Source organism: Fukomys damarensis, unplaced genomic scaffold (genome assembly GCF_012274545.1).
Source record: "Fukomys damarensis isolate Sample0158 unplaced genomic scaffold, DMR_v1.0_HiC HiC_scaffold_28, whole genome shotgun sequence".
Taxonomy (NCBI): Eukaryota; Metazoa; Chordata; class Mammalia; order Rodentia; family Bathyergidae; genus Fukomys; species Fukomys damarensis.
This window is the reverse complement of record NW_022900940.1, coordinates 42341100-42360826: the sequence shown is the minus strand read 5'-3', so window position 1 is coordinate 42360826 and position 19727 is coordinate 42341100. Positions and strand designations below refer to the sequence as shown.

The window sequence follows — 19727 nt, the reverse complement described above, 5'->3', positions numbered from 1 at the left end:
TCTCTGGGAATCAGGTAGAGGGTATGCGCTGCCTGAGCCTCTGCCTATCTAGCACATGGATGCTGAGCACTGCGTGAAAGGACAGCTGCTCGCTGCCCAAGGGAAACAGCAGTCACCCTGATGTCGCCTCTGCTCACGGAGGGCACAACCACCCCCAGGGGACATCAGGCCTGCTTTTCCTCACCGGGCTGGGAAAACTGTGGCAGAGCTCGATGTGTAATCTGGGCAAGCAAGGCGGAAGCCCAACATGCTAGTGCAAAACACTCTGGAAGGGGAGGGGAGGCCAAGGAGTCTGAGGGCCAAAACTGGAGGCAGCAGAACACACCAGGGACTTGGTCTCTGACTACAAGCCCCATCTACTGTCTCTGGCCTTTCTATTTGCCTCTGTGTGTGTGTGTGTGTGTGTGTGTGTGTGTGTAGCTTTTTTTGAGGCAGGGTCTCCCTATGTAGTTCAGGCTGGCCCTGAATTTGTTATGTAGCCCAAGCTGGCCTCAAACTTGTGGCGATCCTCCTGCCTCAGCTTCTGGGATCACACCACATGCAGTCTTTTTAAGTTTTTGGTTTTTTTCCCAGTACTGGGATTGAATTCAGGACCTTGCACTTGTAAGGCACTGAGCTACATCCCTGGACCTCTTCTTTCCTTTTTTTTTTTTTTTTTTTTTTTTAATAGTTCACAAGCTTCTGTTAAAGGTCTATTGAGACTTAAGCTACAATACACTGGGATAACAGTGGCAGGGCTGGGTGGGATACAGGGCCCAAATGACAAAACTGGGAACCACTGCCTAATGCCTGTACTCTCTCCACCTAAATGTGGAAGCTCCTCCTGCCAGGAGGCTTCCAAGGGCCTTATCCCCAGGCCACTGGCAAGAGCAGTTTCCATGCTAATTCACATCCAGGATGGGGGGGCTCCAAAGCAGCTTATGAACAGGTATGGCTGGTCAGTCCTGATCTCTCCCTTCACACTTGTTCTTAGTCCCTAAGACCAACTACTCCACCCCTCCCTAAATCTCTTCCACCAAATCCAACGGGAACCCGGCACCCTGGTGGAGGACTTGGCAGAGGGTGCAGACTGCTATAGCCCAGAGTATAGGTTAGATCCAATGAGGAAGACTATGCCGCAACATCCTTGACACCCTCCTGGGAAGGACAGCTGGGTGTTCCGTCCTTAGGCCAATTTTAGCAGCAGGCCATATATAGGTCTCTATAGCTCTGAGCTCCTTCGGGGTCCACACGTGTAAGTGGGAAGGTCAAGAGGTTACCAGACCATACTAGAGCCACACCGGACCTAGCCACTATTTGAGGAGGAAATAGAGCCGTGAGCCCCAACACCAGCAGCCCCCCAGATCTCCACGACCACCTTCCCTTTGGCCTCAGGTAGATGAGGACTGCCATCATGTCCCAGGAAGTTTTACAAATGCTCAAGAACTGGTTTTTTTCTCATCAGCTAAAAGCCAGTCTCCACATAAGCAAAAACTTAAGAGCTTAACACTTTTTCCTGTACAACAGTGACTAGGACTAATATTTTTGCAGCAACAGGACTTTGAGAGTCATGATTTCCAAAACTAAAATACACCAAAATGCCATGCAGTTGATTTGCAGGTGTTAGAGCTGTATTTTCAACTAAAATCAGAGTGAAAATGAAGATTTTTGAAGATCACGATGGAAATGAAATGAATACATAGTGCTTTTTAAAGATGCTGTATTTCATTCAGATGTCCAGATAAGAAAATAGCCTCAAATCTGTTTTCCCACATGTTCATCACCTCAGTGATCTAGAAGTACCAGATCCTACTTTTTAAATAGAAACAGAGCATCTTTAAAGTTAGAGAGAAATCAGCATAGCTTACTTTACCGAAAATTCACGTTCAAAATGGTGCATGCTCTACTGAAAACAGCAAAGAGAGAGAGAGAGAGAAAGGGATACAAGTCATTATTCTGGTTTTAGTGTCATTTAATCCAACAGTCACAAACAGTAAGATATTAGTCTGCATCACACGCTAATTATTCTCAACGCAAACTGCCCTGCTTTACAAACAGGGTGTGACCCTTTGCACACATGCACAATGGGACTATAATCCGTCTTGCTGCCAGTGCCGCTGACCACGGGCAGTTCGTGCATGAGGGTCCGGGCCACCTGGTGGGACAGTCACGCGTGTACTGCCGGTGGCTCAGAGCTTCAGGAACAGGGAAACACGGCAAATATACTACTAACCAAGGAGCTGCCCTCCTCTTCACATCTGTTCCTGAACCAGTTACATACTGTTTTTATTTATTTAGAAGGACAACATGCCCTTCAAAATGCACCCTGGAGGTCCTCCCTCCCTTGGAGAGCACACACGTCTCCGGGATGCCTCATTCTACTGCTAAACAGGGACAGTTAATCAAAGGGGAAGGAAAAGGAGGGAGGGAGGGAGGAAGAGTGAGGGGAAGGGGATGAAAAAGGAACTGACAGAAAAGGAGAGGGGTGAGGAGAACCCAAGACAGCGAGAGGAGCGGTGTGCAGACAGGCAGTGAGAAAGACAGGCCCAACGCGAAGCCAGCCTTCCTGTCCCGCAAGTCCACGCGGGGCTGATGAGCCAGAAGCTACAACCTGAGGCTGAGTCTGCCTTCGTCCAACGGAGGCTTTAAGGCAGAACAAGTAGCGGACATCCATCATCAAGGACTCACGACCACCTGCCAAACGCAGGGCACCATGAAGGCGCTACCTACTGGAGCCCGCCTGACGCCAGGCACAGAACGAAGCTCAAGGTGGTGCTCGCTGTGCACTGGCCTTCCGGGGGAGGAGCCCTTATCTAAGGGGAGTGGAGGGGAGATAACATCGCTACGGTCAGACCCCAGAGAAACCATGGACCTGCACCAGATCACCTTGGAGCTCCTGAGAGGCTCCAGAAAGGGGGCTCCAAGGGCGCTGGGACCTCATCTGCAACCTAGGGCCGGACATAGTCCCTGGCGAACCACAGGCTCCCCATAAATGAAAAAATCTTCAATGAATAAACAACGCAGGTACTTCAGACAGGGCCTGAACAGCTAGGTTACAAGTCAAACGCTACATATTTATTACCTTTTTTAATGAGCTGTATTATAAGAATCGCCCCGCAGAGGTCAGAGTACTGTCTTTAGGGGTGGAACTGATAATCTTGTCAACAAAACATTAAAGGGAGAGGGAGAGGAGGAGCCCCTATGGCTGGGAAACTCCAGCTGGAGTCCTCATGCTTGGCCTCGATAAGCTTTCCCTCTAAATTCACACGACGCCCGCAAGGCCGTGCTCTCAGATTCACAGTACCCATCCCTTGCCACCCCCCTCGCGTGAAACTTCTCCAAGACTGACTCTAATCATAGAACATTCTGTTCTTCTTCTCTCATTCTAGGCAAATGTTTTATTTACTTTCTTGTTTATCTAATTAATTTAGTTTATATGCTGGAGACTGAATCCAGGGCCTCACACATGTCAAGCCAATGTTCTACCACTGAGTTCCAAGCCTTCAGCCTTTGTATTTTATTTTGAGACAGGGTCTCCCTAAATTACCCAGGCTGCCCTTGAATTTGGGGTTCTCCTGCCTCAGCCTATTGAACAGCTGGGATTACAGCTTTATACCACTGTGCTTGGCTCAAGTGCTTTTTAAAAATACTTTTCCCTCCCAGTGCTGAAGATTGAGCCCACGGTATCATGCGTGTTAGGCAAATGCTCTACCACTGAGCTATATCCCTACCCTTCTTCTGATATTCCAAAAATTACTTCACCTCATGAAAACTTGCCACTATGTGGGACGGTTCCCACCCAAAGCGGAGGTACTGAATTCCTCCCAAAGTCTGAATGGATAAGTTCCTCAAGACATTTAAAGATGAGAATCAACACACATATCGTGTATGGCTGCATACTTAGCAGACACCTTACTTGTTAAAGGAAGGCTTATGGAAATAAATTCTCTAATTTCCTCAGTAGGTCCAAATGGTATAAAACTAATGCCATGTCTTCTGGAAAATGGCTTTACAAAGACTGGGGAGTGAGGCTCCAGAAATTTCCGGTCAGCCTAAATAGGTCACTTCTACAAAAGACAGATCTGTCTTGATCAGTATTAGGGAAATTCTTGTAAAATCTGCTGACAAAGACAGGAACAAGTATATCATCTCCATGAGCCAGGTACTGCCCTTGCCCCAGAACATTCTGCGGTAAGCCATCAGTAATTACATCAGCCAGCAAGGGCAGACCCACCACCCTGAAGGGGGCGTTCAAAGCAGCCCCTTGCATTTGCCTATTGTTTTCTTAGGAAGGTCAGCTGGAAGCTGCTGAATGAAACTGCGAAATTCTCGGGTAGTTCCTGGGGATCACCGTAAGCGTTCATGAAGATCCTACTATCAAGTCTTGAGCAGGCCTGCCAGCAATTCTCCCTTCAAACAGCTACAGGAGCCCTCCACGGACAACCAATGTGCCAGCTCCTCAGACATTCGGACTATCTGGTCTCTTTAAGAAGTACAGGAGATATGCTGCTCCAGTGAGTTTATACTGGGCTTGTAGAGGAGTCAGAAAAGAGGTTTTAAATCAAAAAGGAAAGAAGACAGTCATGACGGTACTATGAGACTATTCCACAGAATCAGATTATTTTTCTAATTAGTCCCCAAGATAACTTAAAAAAAAATTTTTTTTTGGTTGTTGATACTGGGACTCGAACTCAGGGCCTTGTGCTTGCCAGGCAGGCACTGCACTGCTGAGCTATATCCCTGGCCCCCTTTTAAATTTTTCACATGGAACTCACTGTATCTGATTTAATTCACAAATGCAAAACAAAGGCTAGGGATATGGAAATATTCAGATAATTAAATGCATCGAAGAGCAGAATAAAGTATGAGTAGTTACCAGCAGATCAGAAGGCAGGGCATTTCACTATGCACTGGGGCGGCATCAGTTCTGCTCCGAGACAAACCCAGTGCGGACGGGCTCCCTGAGGAGAAAGCTCAGGCAGGGGAGGGCCCTGGGCACTAATGCGTTTGTTTTGTTTGAAGACAAGCTCTGGTCCAAGGAGTGCTAAGTGAGGCTCTTCAGCAGAGAGCAAGCCTGACCAAAGGGTGCCTATCAGCCTTAAAACCGGTCCGTTCCAGTGAACACTTGCATCTCTCCTGGATCACGCAGCTAAGTTGCAATCCCTCTGGTCTCTCTGGTGCCATCCAACCCCTGAAATGCTTGGGGCAAGAGGAGGAAGAACTACATTCCCGCTGGCGGAGAGGAGAGAGCTGTGTCGCCACCACGTTACTAACCTGCTGTGCAGGGTGGAGTCGGAGATGACGGTGTGAGAGGTGAGCTGGCCCCAGATCCTGCTAAGATAAAACAGAAGCGCTCATGGGGACTAAGGAGAGGCACTTGGAGTTTGGTGCCAACAGAAACCCACTGTTGTCTGAGAATTTGCCCGTGGCCTAGTGTGTGGGTCACAATGTGATACAGGTCAGAAACTCGGGACACTGAACCGCACTCACTGTCACCCTAGTGCACCCTAGTGCTTCTGTCCCAGGCCACTTCTCAGGCAGGCTGCCACTCAGCTCGCCTAGTTTAAGCCAATTTTGCACAATCAATGGCTTAGGAGCTGGCTGCAGTATCTCCTTCTGACCCAACCCCATGCCTAGGCAACGACAAGTGACAGTGGCCAGAGCAGGACAGGAGACAGGCACACGGCAACCTGGGGGGCGGGGCTCGCCAAGGACAGCGTGAGCGCCTCGCAACCTCCCCACAGCGCTGCTTTCTGCAGAATTCCATTTCACAAGGATGCACACTCGAGGAGAAAAGGGTGAGGCTATACAATCTGTGGACTTTCTACTCCGTTTCTTACACGAAATTCAGAAAATATCCTCATTTACAGTGAAACCATGAGACTGACCACAGGGCTTCTGACGTTCGTCCCTTGGCCTTCTAGCTCTCCAATCACGCTCCATTTCCCATGGTGCTTCAGGGCTGCACCTGCTGCCCAGTTAGAGCCAAGTCTTCTCCGACTCAAACTCTACTTCACACATTCATAAACTACAAGAACTGGAAGGGTCCCAGGGATCGTTCAGTCTGGCCCTGATCAGTAAACACGGGGACAGTGAAAGCCCAGGCCAGGGAGCTGGGGGAAGGACAGCCGGGGGCGGCAGCGAGGACTAGCGCTCTTCACACCTTCAGGGCCTTCTGGACATCCCAACACACGGTCCTGTCCCTAACCCTCCCGGGGCACACATGGGGTCCAGAGCAGCGGGCAGGACTGGAGACCATTTCAGCTTCTCCAGGCTCTACCAAACCCGGGAGGCCCTGCAGTTTAACTTGGGTCTGTGTCTCGAACGTGGCAGATGCTCCTGTGTCTTTGGGGCCTGCCCAGCATGGCAGCCCTGAGTGCACAGATGCTGCTACAGTCCTTCATTAGGGACAGAATTCTTTTGTTCTCTGCATTCATTACCACACTGCCTCTCTTTGCCCAACAGAACCCGAACTGCTGGGCCAGCTGCAGACTCCTGATCCTGACCTCCAGACTGTGGGCCCCTACAATCTATAATCAGTTACCTGAATTGTTAGAGTTGATGTACTTTGTTGAATGCTCTTCACTATTTTCAATAGCAGATCGTTTGGACTTCTTTAAAAATAAAAGAAGGGGAGGGGAGGGAAGAATCAACACAATGATGCTGAGAGTTAGAATTCAAACCTTTCCAGGCATACAGTTTAACTAGCTCTAGACAAGGTCGTCACTGACCTCATAACAGCGAAGAAAGCCACAGCCAAAACTGAAGGGGAGTGAAACCAAGAGCGCTGACTTTACTTTCTCAAACCAGTCATTCCCTCCAATCATGTCATGCCACAATGAGCCCAACAAGCCAGGACACTACGTGGCCCGCTGCTCTGCTAATATTATGTGGCTTTTTAAGAAGCTACAAACCAGTCATCTGGAAATACTTTCAGCTTTCAAGGAGATACAGCACAAAATCTGTCATTAAGTGTGGACCATTAGCCTGGAAGACCTCCTTACATGTAGTCAAGAGCCGACAGGAAAAGTTCAGAGACACCCGGCTTACCTTCCGAGCCAAAATCTTTCTCTTTTTTCTTTCTTCCTCAGATCCATGGTGTGACTGAGCTCTTGTCAGTCTTCGATGCTGGTGAATCTTTAAGAGACCACAATTCACCACAAATGTAAGCATTTACTAAAGGCAGTTTTTAAATGAAACCTTTCTCCAACCATGTTTTGCCAAATCAAATTATTTGATGAAAAGAAAATTTTCTTTGCTAAGCCTATCTGCCTCCGGCTTGGGTCTGGAAGAACACACTAGGGGATGAAGACCTTTTTACTTCCCCAGTCGCCCTCTGCCTTCTTCTTCGTAGAGAAGGATGTGGTCCGTGGCATCTGTAGAGCAGGGGCCATGCAGGCCCCAACTGCCGCTCCCGATGTGCCCTGCCCAAACAGGTGTCCACCCGTTGTGCACAGGTCAAGTTCTCCACAGACTGGGCTGCCTGAGGCCACAGTGGAGTGTTCAGTTCTGGGCGTAGTGTCTAGCCTGGAGCCTGGCTGACCGCAAGTATGCACAGAATGTTTAGAGAGTGAACAGTCTGTCAAGACAGCTACTGCGAATACCACGGTAGAGGGCGGGGACACCAAACGATCACAGGGCAAGGAAGAATGACTATTCACCTGCTTCTGTTCTTCGGTGAGTCTCTTTTCTACAGATTCTTTGGCGATTCTCAATGCCTCTTTTAACTTTGTGGGAATCTGAAAGAACAGAAAGTACATCAGTGAAGTGGCTGGAGATTTTGAGACCAGAGCAATGAGGAACAGCTGGTTATCAAGAAAGCAGCCCTCTGAAATAAAAGCAGTTAAAGTATCTTCTTGAATTCTATCCCCATCACATTTCATAACCCCAATCCCTCTAGCATTTTTAGTAACAAACACATCCAACTAAAACATTAACATGATACTCATTTCAAATGGGATCTCAAAGTGCCAAAACCATCTTAAAGAAGAAAAACAAATTGGGAGACTCACACCTCCTGAATTTGAGCCTATTACATACCCACAGTAATCAAAACTGAGGTACTACTGGGCTGGGGATTTAGCTCAGTGGTTCTGGTGCCTGCCTTGCAAACGCAAGGACCAGAGTTCAATCCCCGGTACCAAAAACAAAACAAAACAAAAACCCACTGTGGTACTGACATAGAGACATGCCTAGACCAAAGGAACAGTACAGAGAACCTGAGGTACACCCTCATGAATATGGCCACATGATCTCTGACAAGGGTGCTAAGAACACACAATGGGGAAAGCACAGTCTTTCTGGTAAGTGGCAGTGGGAAAATCTACATGCAAAGGACGGAGGCTGAACCCTTGCCTTACACCATACACAAAAATTAGTTCAACGTGGGTTCAAGCCTTAAATGTAAGACTAAAAACTATAAAACTCCTAAAACAGGAAAAAAAAAAAAAAAAACTTCATGACATTGGATTTGGCAATGATTTCTTGGCTATGACACCAAAAAATAAAAACAAGCAGAAAAAAAAAAAGATGAATTGGATTTCCTCAAAATTTAAAACGTTTGTGCAACAAAGGACACTACCAACAATGAAAAGGCAAATATTTGCCAATCATATATTTGAGAAGGGTTTAATACCCAGAATGTACACAGCAACTCCTGTATCTCCACAACAGAAGCTATGTAACCCAGTTCAAAACTGGGTAGAAGGCCTAAACAGACATTTCCCCAAAGAAAATTCACAGGTGGCCAAAGAGCTTGTGGAAGCTGCTCAGCGTCTCTCATCACTACAGCGGTGCAAATGGAAACCACGGTGAGTCAGCAGCTCACACACATCAGGGCAGCCACCAGAGAAAACGTCAAGTGCTGCTCACACGTGGAGAAACTGGAGCACTACACGGCTGGCAGGGATGTGAAACGGTACAACCACTGCGGAAACAATGAGAGGTGCCTTAAAATCCTACACAGAGATCTACTATATAATTCAGCAATTCCACTTCGGGCCATACATTCAGCAGAGTTGAAAGTAAGACCTCCAAAAGGTATCTGCATACTCATGCTCATTTTACAGCAGATTTCATTTTACAGCCAGAAGTGGAAGCAGCCAAACATCCATCATAACAGAGATAAAGGGCCAGGGATTTAGCTCATTGTTTCCTCCTCCTGCCTCGAAAGCGCAAGGTCTTGAGTTTGATCCCTGGTGCCAAAAAAGAGAGACAAAGAAAATATAGTTTGTGTGTAAATACACAAACATGCAGAGAAGAATATTATTTAGCCTCTCAAAAGAAGCAAATTCTGTTGTATGTCATAACATGGATAAATCATGAGTAGATAATGCTGAGTGAAATAATTTAATCACAAAAATACAAATACTCGATGCCTCCTTTAAGTCTGTGGGAATCTAAAAGAGAGAGTAAACCCTCTACTGAATAATGCTGCTAGAGATTCTGAGTCCTGGAACAATTAGTTAACAAATATAACACGCACACACGCACACACACACACACACACACACACACAATGTAATTCCACTTATTTGAGGTATCTAGAGTGGTCAAAATCATGGAAACAGAAAATAAAACGATGGCTCCCATGAGCCGGAGAGAGGGGAAGTGGGAAGTCATCTACAGGTCCACAGCTCCCCTTCAGAGTCTGCTACACAACAATGTGAAGGCAAGTACACCACTAAGCCATACACTCAGAAACAGTTAAGAAGGCCACGTGTGGTGATGCACACTTGTCAGTTCAGCCACTCAGGAGACTGAGGAATGATCAAGGCAGGCTCAAGGTCAACCTGGGCTACTTGTGAGACCGTTTCAAAACTTAGAAAGGGCTGGGAGATAGCTCAGTGGCAGAAGGCTTTTCTAGCATGTGCAAGGCCCTGGGTTTAATCCCCGAAACATCACACACATACACACACAGACACACGCATGCACAGTTAAGTGGGTAGATTTTACATTATGTGATTTTGGGTATAATTTTAAAAACACACGAAGCTTACAGGAACATACCGATTCAAGTAATTATAATATTTTATAACTTTAGAGAGAATTTCTCTGTGAAAAATTTACATTCTGAACTTCACAAGATTAGGCCTTTTTCCTGTTGGGTGATAATTCTAACTGCATTCTGAATTCATTATCTTTTTAAACCATGCAGAGTGGAGGCCTGGAAAACAGACACCCAGGCCATGCTAAACTTTTTATTATTCTTTTTAAATTTAAATTTTAAAAGTACTGAGTAGGTAATACAGTCTAATGGTTTAAAATCCAAAATGTATAAAAAGGTAATACACAGGAAAAAGTCTCCACCTCAACTTTCCACAAAGTCAACATACAAGACATTGATGTTAGTTTTTAAAATGATTGCTTTTTTGTTTGTTTGGTTTGGTTTGGTTTTTGGAACAGGGTCTTACTATGCAGTTTCAGGTTTACCTTAAACTCATGGTGGGTGATCCTCCTGCCTCAGCCTCCCAAATACTGGGATTACAGTAGTGCATCACCACACACAGCTAAAATCACATTGTTTTGGCTGTGAGGATTTGTAGTTTAGAAGAGGATTGAAGTCTAATCCTAATCCCAGAATCCTGAGGGCTGGAACATCAGGATTTTTATTGACATCAGCATGTTTATTGACAGGATGAATGAATACATTTCCTAAGGAGTTTCGGTGAAGAAGAGATGAATTTGAACTTAGAAAGCTTTTTGTTCCCTCAGATCCAAAGAAACAACTGTCTTCACTCCTCTGACTGGCAGACAAAAGAGAAGAAGGGTCTCTTACCTATATAGTCTCTAGCCCCACCTTGGTTCTATTTCTTTTCCTTTCTAACTTTATTTTCATAACAGTGTGACGTGTTCTTTTGGAATACACAAAGGAGAGAGAAAATTCCCCTTGGATGCCCACCCAAGTCAGCATGAACTGCACACTGGGAGAACCAGGCTCAGAACTAGGAATCCACAAAGCTCTCCTCAGTGGTGCACTGACAGCAGGATGTTGGGACTCACCCATTACACACAGAGGCTCAGAGGTGGGGTCAGAGGCTCTCGAGTTGGGACACTCTGATGGCTTTGGGTGCTTTCCGTAGTGCTGGGGATGAACCCACCACCCGGGGTACACCAGGCCAGCACCCCACCATGGAGCCACCCCCAGCCCTTGTCCACAGAGTGGGGAGAGGCCGGGAGCATCGCCAGCACTGAGGGGAGAGGCCCAGGCTACTGCGTCACCCCTGCAGGATGCAGGCCAGCTCCTGCAGCAGAGAATGACCTGACCCAAAACGTCAAGCGCCATGCTTGAGATGCGCTGCTATAGTCGATGGCCAGCGTCCTGAGAGCAGAGCAAGGCCCCGCTCTGGTGTCTCATCGTCCTTGTGACACCACCACCGCCTCCCAGGAGACTTCCTTCCAGACTTTCTTCTAGAGATGATGGTGGCTTTGCGTGCTGCATATTACGTCTGCTTTTTTTTAACCTTAGCCCAAACCATGATAATTTCCATATTACTAAAATGCCTTTACACATCTCAGGTCATCAGATGAAATATTTTTCAAATAGATGCATTATTAATTATAAAACTAGTCTCGAGGGCTGGGGATTTAGCTCACTGTTTCCGCCACCTGTCTCACAAGCACAAGGACCCAAGTTCAATCCCCAGTACCAAAAAACAAAACAAAACAAAAAACTAGTCTGTAATTGTAAAATATTTAGGTTATTTCCAAATTTTCCCTATTGCATATCTTTTCTTTCTTAGTTTAAGAGGGGTGGTTTTCAAAGCCAACTTATTTATTGTTTAAGCCAAAATAATGATATGACAAGATTTGCTTTACCTTGAACTGTGGCTTTTCAGAAGTGGTTAGTGAAACATCACTGAATAATCTGTGAAGAAAAAACAAGCAACAAAATCTTCATTAAACAAGGTACCTTCTCAGAATAGGACCCAAGCGGATTATGACATGGTGAGCCTCAGAAGTCTCCCTTGTCCCAGCACACACTCAGCCCCACCAGCCCACCTTTAATGAGGTTCAAGAAAGGCAAAGGTGTCACAGATCACCAAGTGAGACCTCAGGGTCCTCCCAACTCCCCACTGCCGCACAGCTATGCACTGGAGGTTGTTTCCCCCTTGTAGGACGATATAGTATTTGTAAAAAAAAAAAAAAAAAAAGATATTTTTGGACATAGCAACTTGCAAAGATACTGCAGATATAAGTAGTAGATACTTCTAAACAGAATAGCTGTTCTTTCTCTTTTTTCTTGCCTCAATAAAATTTATTCTATAGCTCAGTAAAAGATAAATGTTCAAGGGCTGGGGATTTAGCTCAGTTGGTTCCGTCACCTGCCTCGCAAGCATAAGGTCCTGAGTTTGATCCCTGGTACAAAAAAAAAAAAAAAAAAAAAAAAAAAAAAAAAAAAAAAACATAAACGTTCAAGTAAGTAGAAAGGAATGACTCTGATCGGAATCTAAGAGAAAAATATTTTGCTTCCAATGTTTCTCATGCTTCATTTAAAAAAATAGCAGCTTTGGGGAATACATAAATTCTCTCTTCAAAAGTATGCTATTAAAAACAAGAGCACGGGCTGAAGGCATAGCTCAGTGGAGGAGAGCTTGCCTAGCATGCATGAGGCCTTGGGTCTGACCGCAGCACCGCTCTCCCCATGCTGGAAAAACAGCAGCACGCGGAACTCGCTGACTAGAACGGTTGCTCAGATGACGCCCATGTAGCCGTGAGACTTCCCTTGAATGTTACCCCTTTGTGAGGTCAAGCAATTCAACTGAGCAGAAATGACAAGGTCACCTTTACTCCAGAATGCTCCCCAGAGTCCTAGCCCTCTGCCACACCTCCAATTACTTCAGACAACACATTTTAATCGCACACAAGTCACACCTCTCCCCCTGCTCTTCTCCAGGTGGAAGCCCACAGGGTAGAAAGACTCAGACAAAGAAAAAAGTATTTGGATTAGAATAGGAGAATGAAGAGAACTGCAAGAAGGGTAGAAAAATCCAAGTTCAAGGCTAACCTGAGCCACTTAGCAAGACTCTGTCTCAAAATTAAAAAGGGCTGGGAAGTAGGTTGGTGGTACAGCCCTCCTGGGTTCAATCGCCAGTACCGAAAAACAAAACGAAACAAAACGACTTGTAGAAAGAATAAGGAATCTGCCTCCTCTGAACTCCAGCTGCACATACAAGCTTTCCCTTGCCTCGTTTGTCCCTTACTGTTTCCCGAGTGCATTTGTTAGCTGACAATCTGGTACAGACAACAAAGCGCCAGGGTCAGGAAACTCTTCTCTACTACTCACCGAATTTTAAGGAATGGCTTCTGAGTGCGAAGTCTGCAGCACAATCCCAGGTTCAGCTAGGTGTTTAATAAATTATACCCAGGGAGAAAATGACCAAACAAAAGCACAGCAGCCCAGAAACACACCCTTCCCCAGGAGGGCGGACCCTGAAGGCCCTGTGACTTGTGAACTGTGCGAAGCTGGCGGCCATCTGCGCGCTGGGATAGGCTCGGGAGCGAGGCGCCCGAGGGACGCTTCTTTGGCATTTGCTAAGCTGGGTGCCACATGAACTCACACAGCTGACGCTGACCGAGGAGAGACACACGAGAAAAGGAGGCAGATGGTCAAGGAGAGCAGCCAGACTAGGAGAGGAGAGGTCACAAGGAAACAGGCAGGATACCGTGCTGTAAGGGACCATCTGGAAGCAGGTCACTTCAACTCTGCGGGGACCACAGCTGAGGACCAGGCCCTGCGCACAGTGGCCCGGGGTCCAACAGTTATTAAGATTACAATGAAGGCATATGAGTGACTTACGGCATCTGTAAGAGCCGGGAGGCGGTAGGCATGCCATTTTTACAGGCTTCACAAGACAGCGTAGACTCCAACACGGCCACTTGAAATGAACAGATACACATTTTAGTCCCACAGAACACTGCTGGTGAATCCACCGGGTGATGAAAAGTTCGACACAGCTTTGCAACCACTGTCTGCAGCCTGATTAGAACAGTGTCAAACTCTTCACACTCAGACAGATGGCATACGGGGGAGTGGATGCCGGCAACACTGGAGTCACCGGTGACTCGGAAGAAAGGCCTCAGAAGCCATGCGGACAGAAAGCCAAGTGTACCTCAGCACTAATCAGAGGAACAGGTCAAGATACCATTCATACAAGTGTTTGTTCTCATAAAAGCAAAGTAAACACTATCCAGAAGCAAAATTCTGAACTTTGCTGCTTGCCTGTCTTTAATCAAAACCAGTACACGAGGCCAGCTGTGGTGGATGCCAGACTCTCCTAGCATGGCACACTGCTCAGTCACACGGTGGCCTGAGCGCTTACCTGGCCGTCTTTCTCTGCCCACCCCGAGTTCTGAGCTGGCTGCGGGAGGGTGGGAGGACCCCTTCCCAGTCCCTGCGGAAGGTGCTTCCCGCCCGTCCTCAGTATGCTGGAAGAGCTCCAGGATCCAATTCGTCTGGGAGTCTGAGCTCCATCAGGCTCCCAGTTCGTGGCTCTCGTGTCCCTTTCCGGTCACCTGCCACCTGTGGGCTGACTCCTCACACCTGCCCAAGTCCTCAAGATGGGCTTCAAGTTGCTCAGCCCTGGCTTCTGCATCTGATTAAGACTCTTTACAGCAATTTGCTTCCAAATTCTAGGGTACTTTACAGAAAGCTCCTTAAGGGTCTCAGCCTGAGAGACAAGCCATTTGGCATATGTTTCCGGCTGTGGAGGATGGCAACTTCCTCTGGGCCTTTTCAGGACTCTGGAAAGGGGGAGAGCAGCTCTGCAGACTACCAGGACCCAGAAGACCCGCCCAAACCACATACTGACCCACAGCCAGGGACGGTGCGGGAGGAAAGGAGTCCACGGGCACCGAGTCAGGTGGCCGTCCATAAGTCATCTCGTATAGTAAGTGACCAAAGCAGTGGATGTCCACGCTTTCCAGCGTCTGTGAGAGAAAGAGAGCAGCACAGTGTTCATCCTTCACTTTGACTTTGTGGCTCCCAGGCTCCTGCCCCAGGCTTCCATTGAGAACCAAGGCCCTGGGGCAGTCCCACTCCAAAATGAAGCTCAAATCCTTTTGTGAAGTCTCAAGAGGTGGGCATAGTGGTGCAGGACTATAATTTCAACATGGAGGAGGCAGAGGCAGAAGGATCGCTGTGAGTTCAAGGCCAGCCCAGGCTACATAATGAGTTCAAGGCCAGCCTGAGCTATGCAGCAGGACATTGTCTCAGAAAAAGGAAAGAAAGAAAGAAAGAGAGACAGAGAGAGAGAGAGAGAGAGAGAGAGAGAGAGAGAGAGAGAGAGAGAGAGAGAGAGAGGAAGGAAGAAAGAAAGAAAGAAGAGAGAGAGAAGGGAGAGAGAGGAAGGAAGGAAGAAAAAAGCTCACAAGATAGATACCCTTTGAACCAAAAGGTGTGGTCCTACCCGCTACAGCTTTGCAGTCAATCACTCTACTCCCTTCCTTGCCCCATCTGCCATTTCAACTTAGCTTGCGATACACTTAAACATGAACCTACTGCTTAGCTACTTGATAGCTTACATTGATTTTCCTGAATTGTGTGAAGTAGGGTCGGTAGAATGAAGGAAGGCCCAATAAGGAATTCTCAAGGTCCAGCAGCCGGCAAGTGTCCCCATCAAGCATCACATTAGAGGCATGAAGATGCCCGTAAGGAAACCCCTTGTCGTGTAGAAACTTTAGCACCTATTAACAAACACATACAGGTTACACACCCCGCCTCACTCAGAGGACAGAACCGCTGGGGTGCACTTGGGGGTACAGTGTGCTTAAGATGCAGGAGGCCTTGGCTTAAATCCTTCAGTAGGAAGCTAGGGTTCCATCCTCAGCACCCAAAAGAAATCAAAAGAAATAATAAGAACCTAAAGAAAAAAAAACTCAGTATGTTTTGAAACAAAATCAAACAGGCCACTGGGGAGACTACTGAAGAGAAACTCCACCTCTGCTCCTTCTTTGGGAAAGGGAGATGCTGAATCTTCCCAGGACCAAGCTCCCTGGAGAGAACAGCTTTGATACCAAAGGTTCTGCTGTAAGCACCTCCGGATCCCAGTGCCCAGCGCTCTCAGCCAGGCCAGGTCCTCCTGCACCAAAGAACAAGCTGGCACACCGGCATCTCCGCCAGCTACAAGGGGGCTGAGCTGAAAAAAGCCCGAGGCCCATCTTTGCTCAAATTAATCTGTTTATTAATAGAAACACACAGCAGTCTTCCACAAAAAGAAGTGACTTTTCGGCTGCCACTTAAATAAACAGCGGCTCCCGGGAACAGAGATGCCTGCACATCCCTGCAGAGACCTGGAGGAGCTGCGGCAGGAGGAGGTGCCAAGGGCAAAACACTGAGGACCGAGAGCAAAGAACACAACTGCTCTTTCTAGTTTTAAAAATCGTATTTTCTCTTAACTTACATTCAAAAATATACTGGCAGCAGTGCATGTATGTCATTTACAGTTAAATACATGTACCAGGAGGGAGTGCTGTGCGTAAATATTTTTACTGCACAGTCCAAGAAGCTTGGAGAACGTAATCTAGAGTGACATGGGAAAGGCTTTTCTTTTCTTTCTTTCTTTCTTTTTCGGTGCTAGGGATCACACTCAAGGCCTTCTGATGTGAAGAACACACGCTAATACCGAGCTTCGTCTCCCGCCCCGGTGGGCAAAGGCCTCACTGCTGGTCGCACTTCTGCGAGGGAGATGCAGGGGTACATGTCGATAAAACAATAAAAAAACCTCTTGGCACAGAGATACGGATCAAAGAAGAGAACGCAGAAGTTGTCTGCTCAGCAAAATTCTTAGAAATCAGACAGAAATTCCAACAGCTAAAGCTCTTGGAATTTTTATAGCTCTAAGTTATCGTCACCTTCACATCAAATATTTGCCTGTGGGGGTAGAATGTGTTTACTATCTGTTTATAAACAACCAGACAATGTCAGTGATTTGGGATATTAGCTGAGAACTTTTCCATGAGGATAATGTCACTTTGGATGAAAGTTCACTGAGACTTACACAAAAGCCAAGGACTTCTTACCTCTAATATCTGCCGTCCATATGTTTTTATTTGATGGAGTTCAAGGCCCTGGATCTTCTTAGGGTTACAGTACTTCTTTAGGAATGGGTCCTTTGGTTTTGCCTTTGGAGAAGAACAAGAAACACACAGGGAAGTGGCAGAGGAATCGCTGTGCACCCTGCTTCCTAGACAGGCAAGAGAGAAGCCAAGACGGCCAGGGCACGGACGTGGGGCACAAAGTGTAACAGCCAAGCAGCTGTCAGAGGCTGACCTGAGTTCTGGCCCCTGCTGGGGTCCAGGATGCGCCCAGTCTTGCCTTAGCAGTTCCCAAACTTGCACATTGTCAGAGCTCTTCAGTACGATGTTGCTAACATGTGTAAGACGCAAACTTTAAAACTGACCCAAGACAGCAGTCTGAAATGGAGTGGACCCGGGCACCAAATGTCTTGCCTCTCCCTCAGGTAGTGTAAAGACTGCTACTTAACCAAACTAGGTCGACTCTTTCTGACTAAGATCCGAAACTAAAATACAACCCTTGAGGTCTTGCATTTGGAAGCTTAGGTATTAAGCATCAGTAACAGGTTCTAAAGGGACTTGAGAACGTAATGATCGTGAACTTGCACCATAAATACCTTGTAGATCAGATCCTTCAAAGTTCCTTTTTCGTTAAACATCCTGATTAGCAATGCAGAGGATTCATTGGCTGTGGCAAAAGTAACCCGGTAAATGTAAGGGTGCTGCCAAGACAAAAAAGAAAGCCACGTTAGTTTGCCTGAAGATCCAGGTCCTTTCAGGCCCAGGTCTGGTTATGCAGGGTCAGGCACCAATGTGATGACACTCCCTAAGGGACGGCCTTTTCCAGTTATGAGATGACCGACTAGTTCCTCCTTCAGTGGACATAAACGTGAGCGACAAAGAGAAGCGGCTGACCTGGGGAGCTCTCCTCGTGAAGGCGCCCACTCAGGTGTGTGCTTACTCACGGTTCAAGCTAAAGCACAGAAGAAGAGGGGAAAGTGTGCATTTGGGGAGTAGCGGTTTTGATATTCTGTGTCTGCAAACTGGCAAAGTACACAGCCAAGTCTGAGAGCACTCAAGTGGGGACGAGGATAAAGTGCCTGCTCACAGCTTTGCCTGGTATTCCACACTGCTGTCTGGACACCAAGTCAGGCAGCCTGACAGCCAGGAAATAAACAAAAGCAGCATCTCTGGCAACTCAGCCCTTTTGCAAAGCAGCCGGCAAGAATCTTCCTGGCTTTCTACAAAATATGAGGAATCCCAGTGTCCTCATCAGATGGGGACAGGGACATAAAGCAAGTATGGTGGGACGAGACCGATTACTTCATACTAAAAGGAAAGTCCTCATATAACCTGGAATGAACTGGCTCCAGACCAGAGTTGCAAAGCCCGTTAGGCTCAAAGGAGTTCCGCAGCCATTTAAACCCATGGGAGCTGAGAATGCAGGGATTTGGGGTGTGAAGGGGACTGGAAAGGGAGGAATGGTGTGTGTGTCCAAGAAAACATAATAACTGACCACGAACTTTCTCCTGGTCATCACAGCAGAACAATTGTTGCTGATGTTTTAACAGCTTTATTGAGATATATGTCATATATTATTACAACTCACCTATTTAAAGTATCCAACTGAATAGTTTTCAGTACATTTAGTTATATCACATCATAATGTGTTACAGAACATTTTCATCACCCCCAAGAAGAAACTAAATGAGTGGAATAAAATCTGGGGATTTAGCTCAGTGGCACCGTGCCTGCCCTGCAAGCGCAAGGTCCTGAGTTTGATCCCCTGAACCAAAAGAAAAAATATCCCCAAGTTGATACTGATATAAATAAAAGGGCTTGGGGGTACAGTTCAGTGGTACAGCCCTTGCCTAGCACACATGAGACCCTAAGTTTGATCCCCAGCAACCTCTCAAAAAAGGAGGTGAAGAAAAGGGCCGGGGATTTAGCTCAGTGGCGCCACCACCTGCCTTGCAAGCACAAGGTCCTAAATTTGATCCCTGATACCAAAAAAAAAAGAGGGAGAGAAAGTAGAGAGGAAGGAGGAAGAGACGGTTTTCCTTATGACAGAAAGCCAACTAATAAATGCAGAAGGGGTGGTGAAAGCTTAAACTAATGAATTTGATGTAGGATATTTATATAGTCTCAAAATATCTCCCCACATATTACTTATTAATTCTAGGCATATATCTTAGGAGAACCAATCTGGGTACAAATAGTAAGCTAAAACTGCAATATATGTATGTGTGTTTATATATATGTTTTTTGGTTTTTTTGGTACGGGAGATCGAACTCGGGACCTTGTGCTTGCAAAGCAGGCAGCAGAACCACTGAGCTAAATGCCCAGCTAAAATTGTTATTATAGCTTCTTCCCTTCTTTTTCTGGAGATTGAAACCAGGACTTTTGCACTAAGCTATGTTACCAGCCCCTTTAAATTTTATTTTGAGACAAGGTCTTGCTATGTTACCCAGGCTTGCCTCAAACTTAGCAATCCTGCCTTAGACTCCCATGAGGCTGGGATTACACACATGTGCCACTGTGCTCATCACATTTTTCATTACATAACAGGAAAAGCTGGACATCTAAATGTCTAGGAAATTAGTTAAGTAAAAGGTACAGCCAGCCGGGGATTTAGCTCAGTGAGCTGGGGATTTAGCTCAGTGGTTCTGCCGCCTGCCTTGCAAGCACAACAGTACTGAGTTTGATCCCTGGTAACTTAAAAAAAAAAAAAAAA

At 46.6% G+C, this 19727-nt stretch overlaps 1 protein-coding gene across 9 annotated transcripts in view; it reads right to left on the bottom strand.

The window, feature by feature from the left end:
- Nucleotides 1-19727, bottom strand: part of Pxk (PX domain containing serine/threonine kinase like) — a 50072-nt gene that overhangs the window by 3558 nt on the left and 26787 nt on the right. For 2 of the 9 annotated variants that reach the window (XM_010643131.2, XM_010643138.3), the window contains 10 exons: nt 17610-17714; nt 16999-17100; nt 15502-15663; nt 14790-14907; nt 13778-13856; nt 11797-11845; nt 7641-7718; nt 7030-7116; nt 6524-6593; nt 5254-5313 (listed from right to left, as the gene is read on the bottom strand). In XM_010643131.2, the coding sequence (XP_010641433.1) occupies nt 5254-5313; nt 6524-6593; nt 7030-7116; nt 7641-7718; nt 11797-11845; nt 13778-13856; nt 14790-14907; nt 15502-15663; nt 16999-17100; nt 17610-17714 (910 nt within the window). Of the gene's footprint in view, nt 1-1847; nt 1886-5253; nt 5314-6523; nt 6594-7029; nt 7117-7640; nt 7719-11796; nt 11846-13777; nt 13857-14789; nt 14908-15501; nt 15664-16998; nt 17101-17609; nt 17715-19727 lie in introns of all 9 variants that reach the window. The other 7 variants (XM_019210509.2, XM_010643132.2, XM_019210511.2 and 4 more) reach the window with 7 other exon arrangements.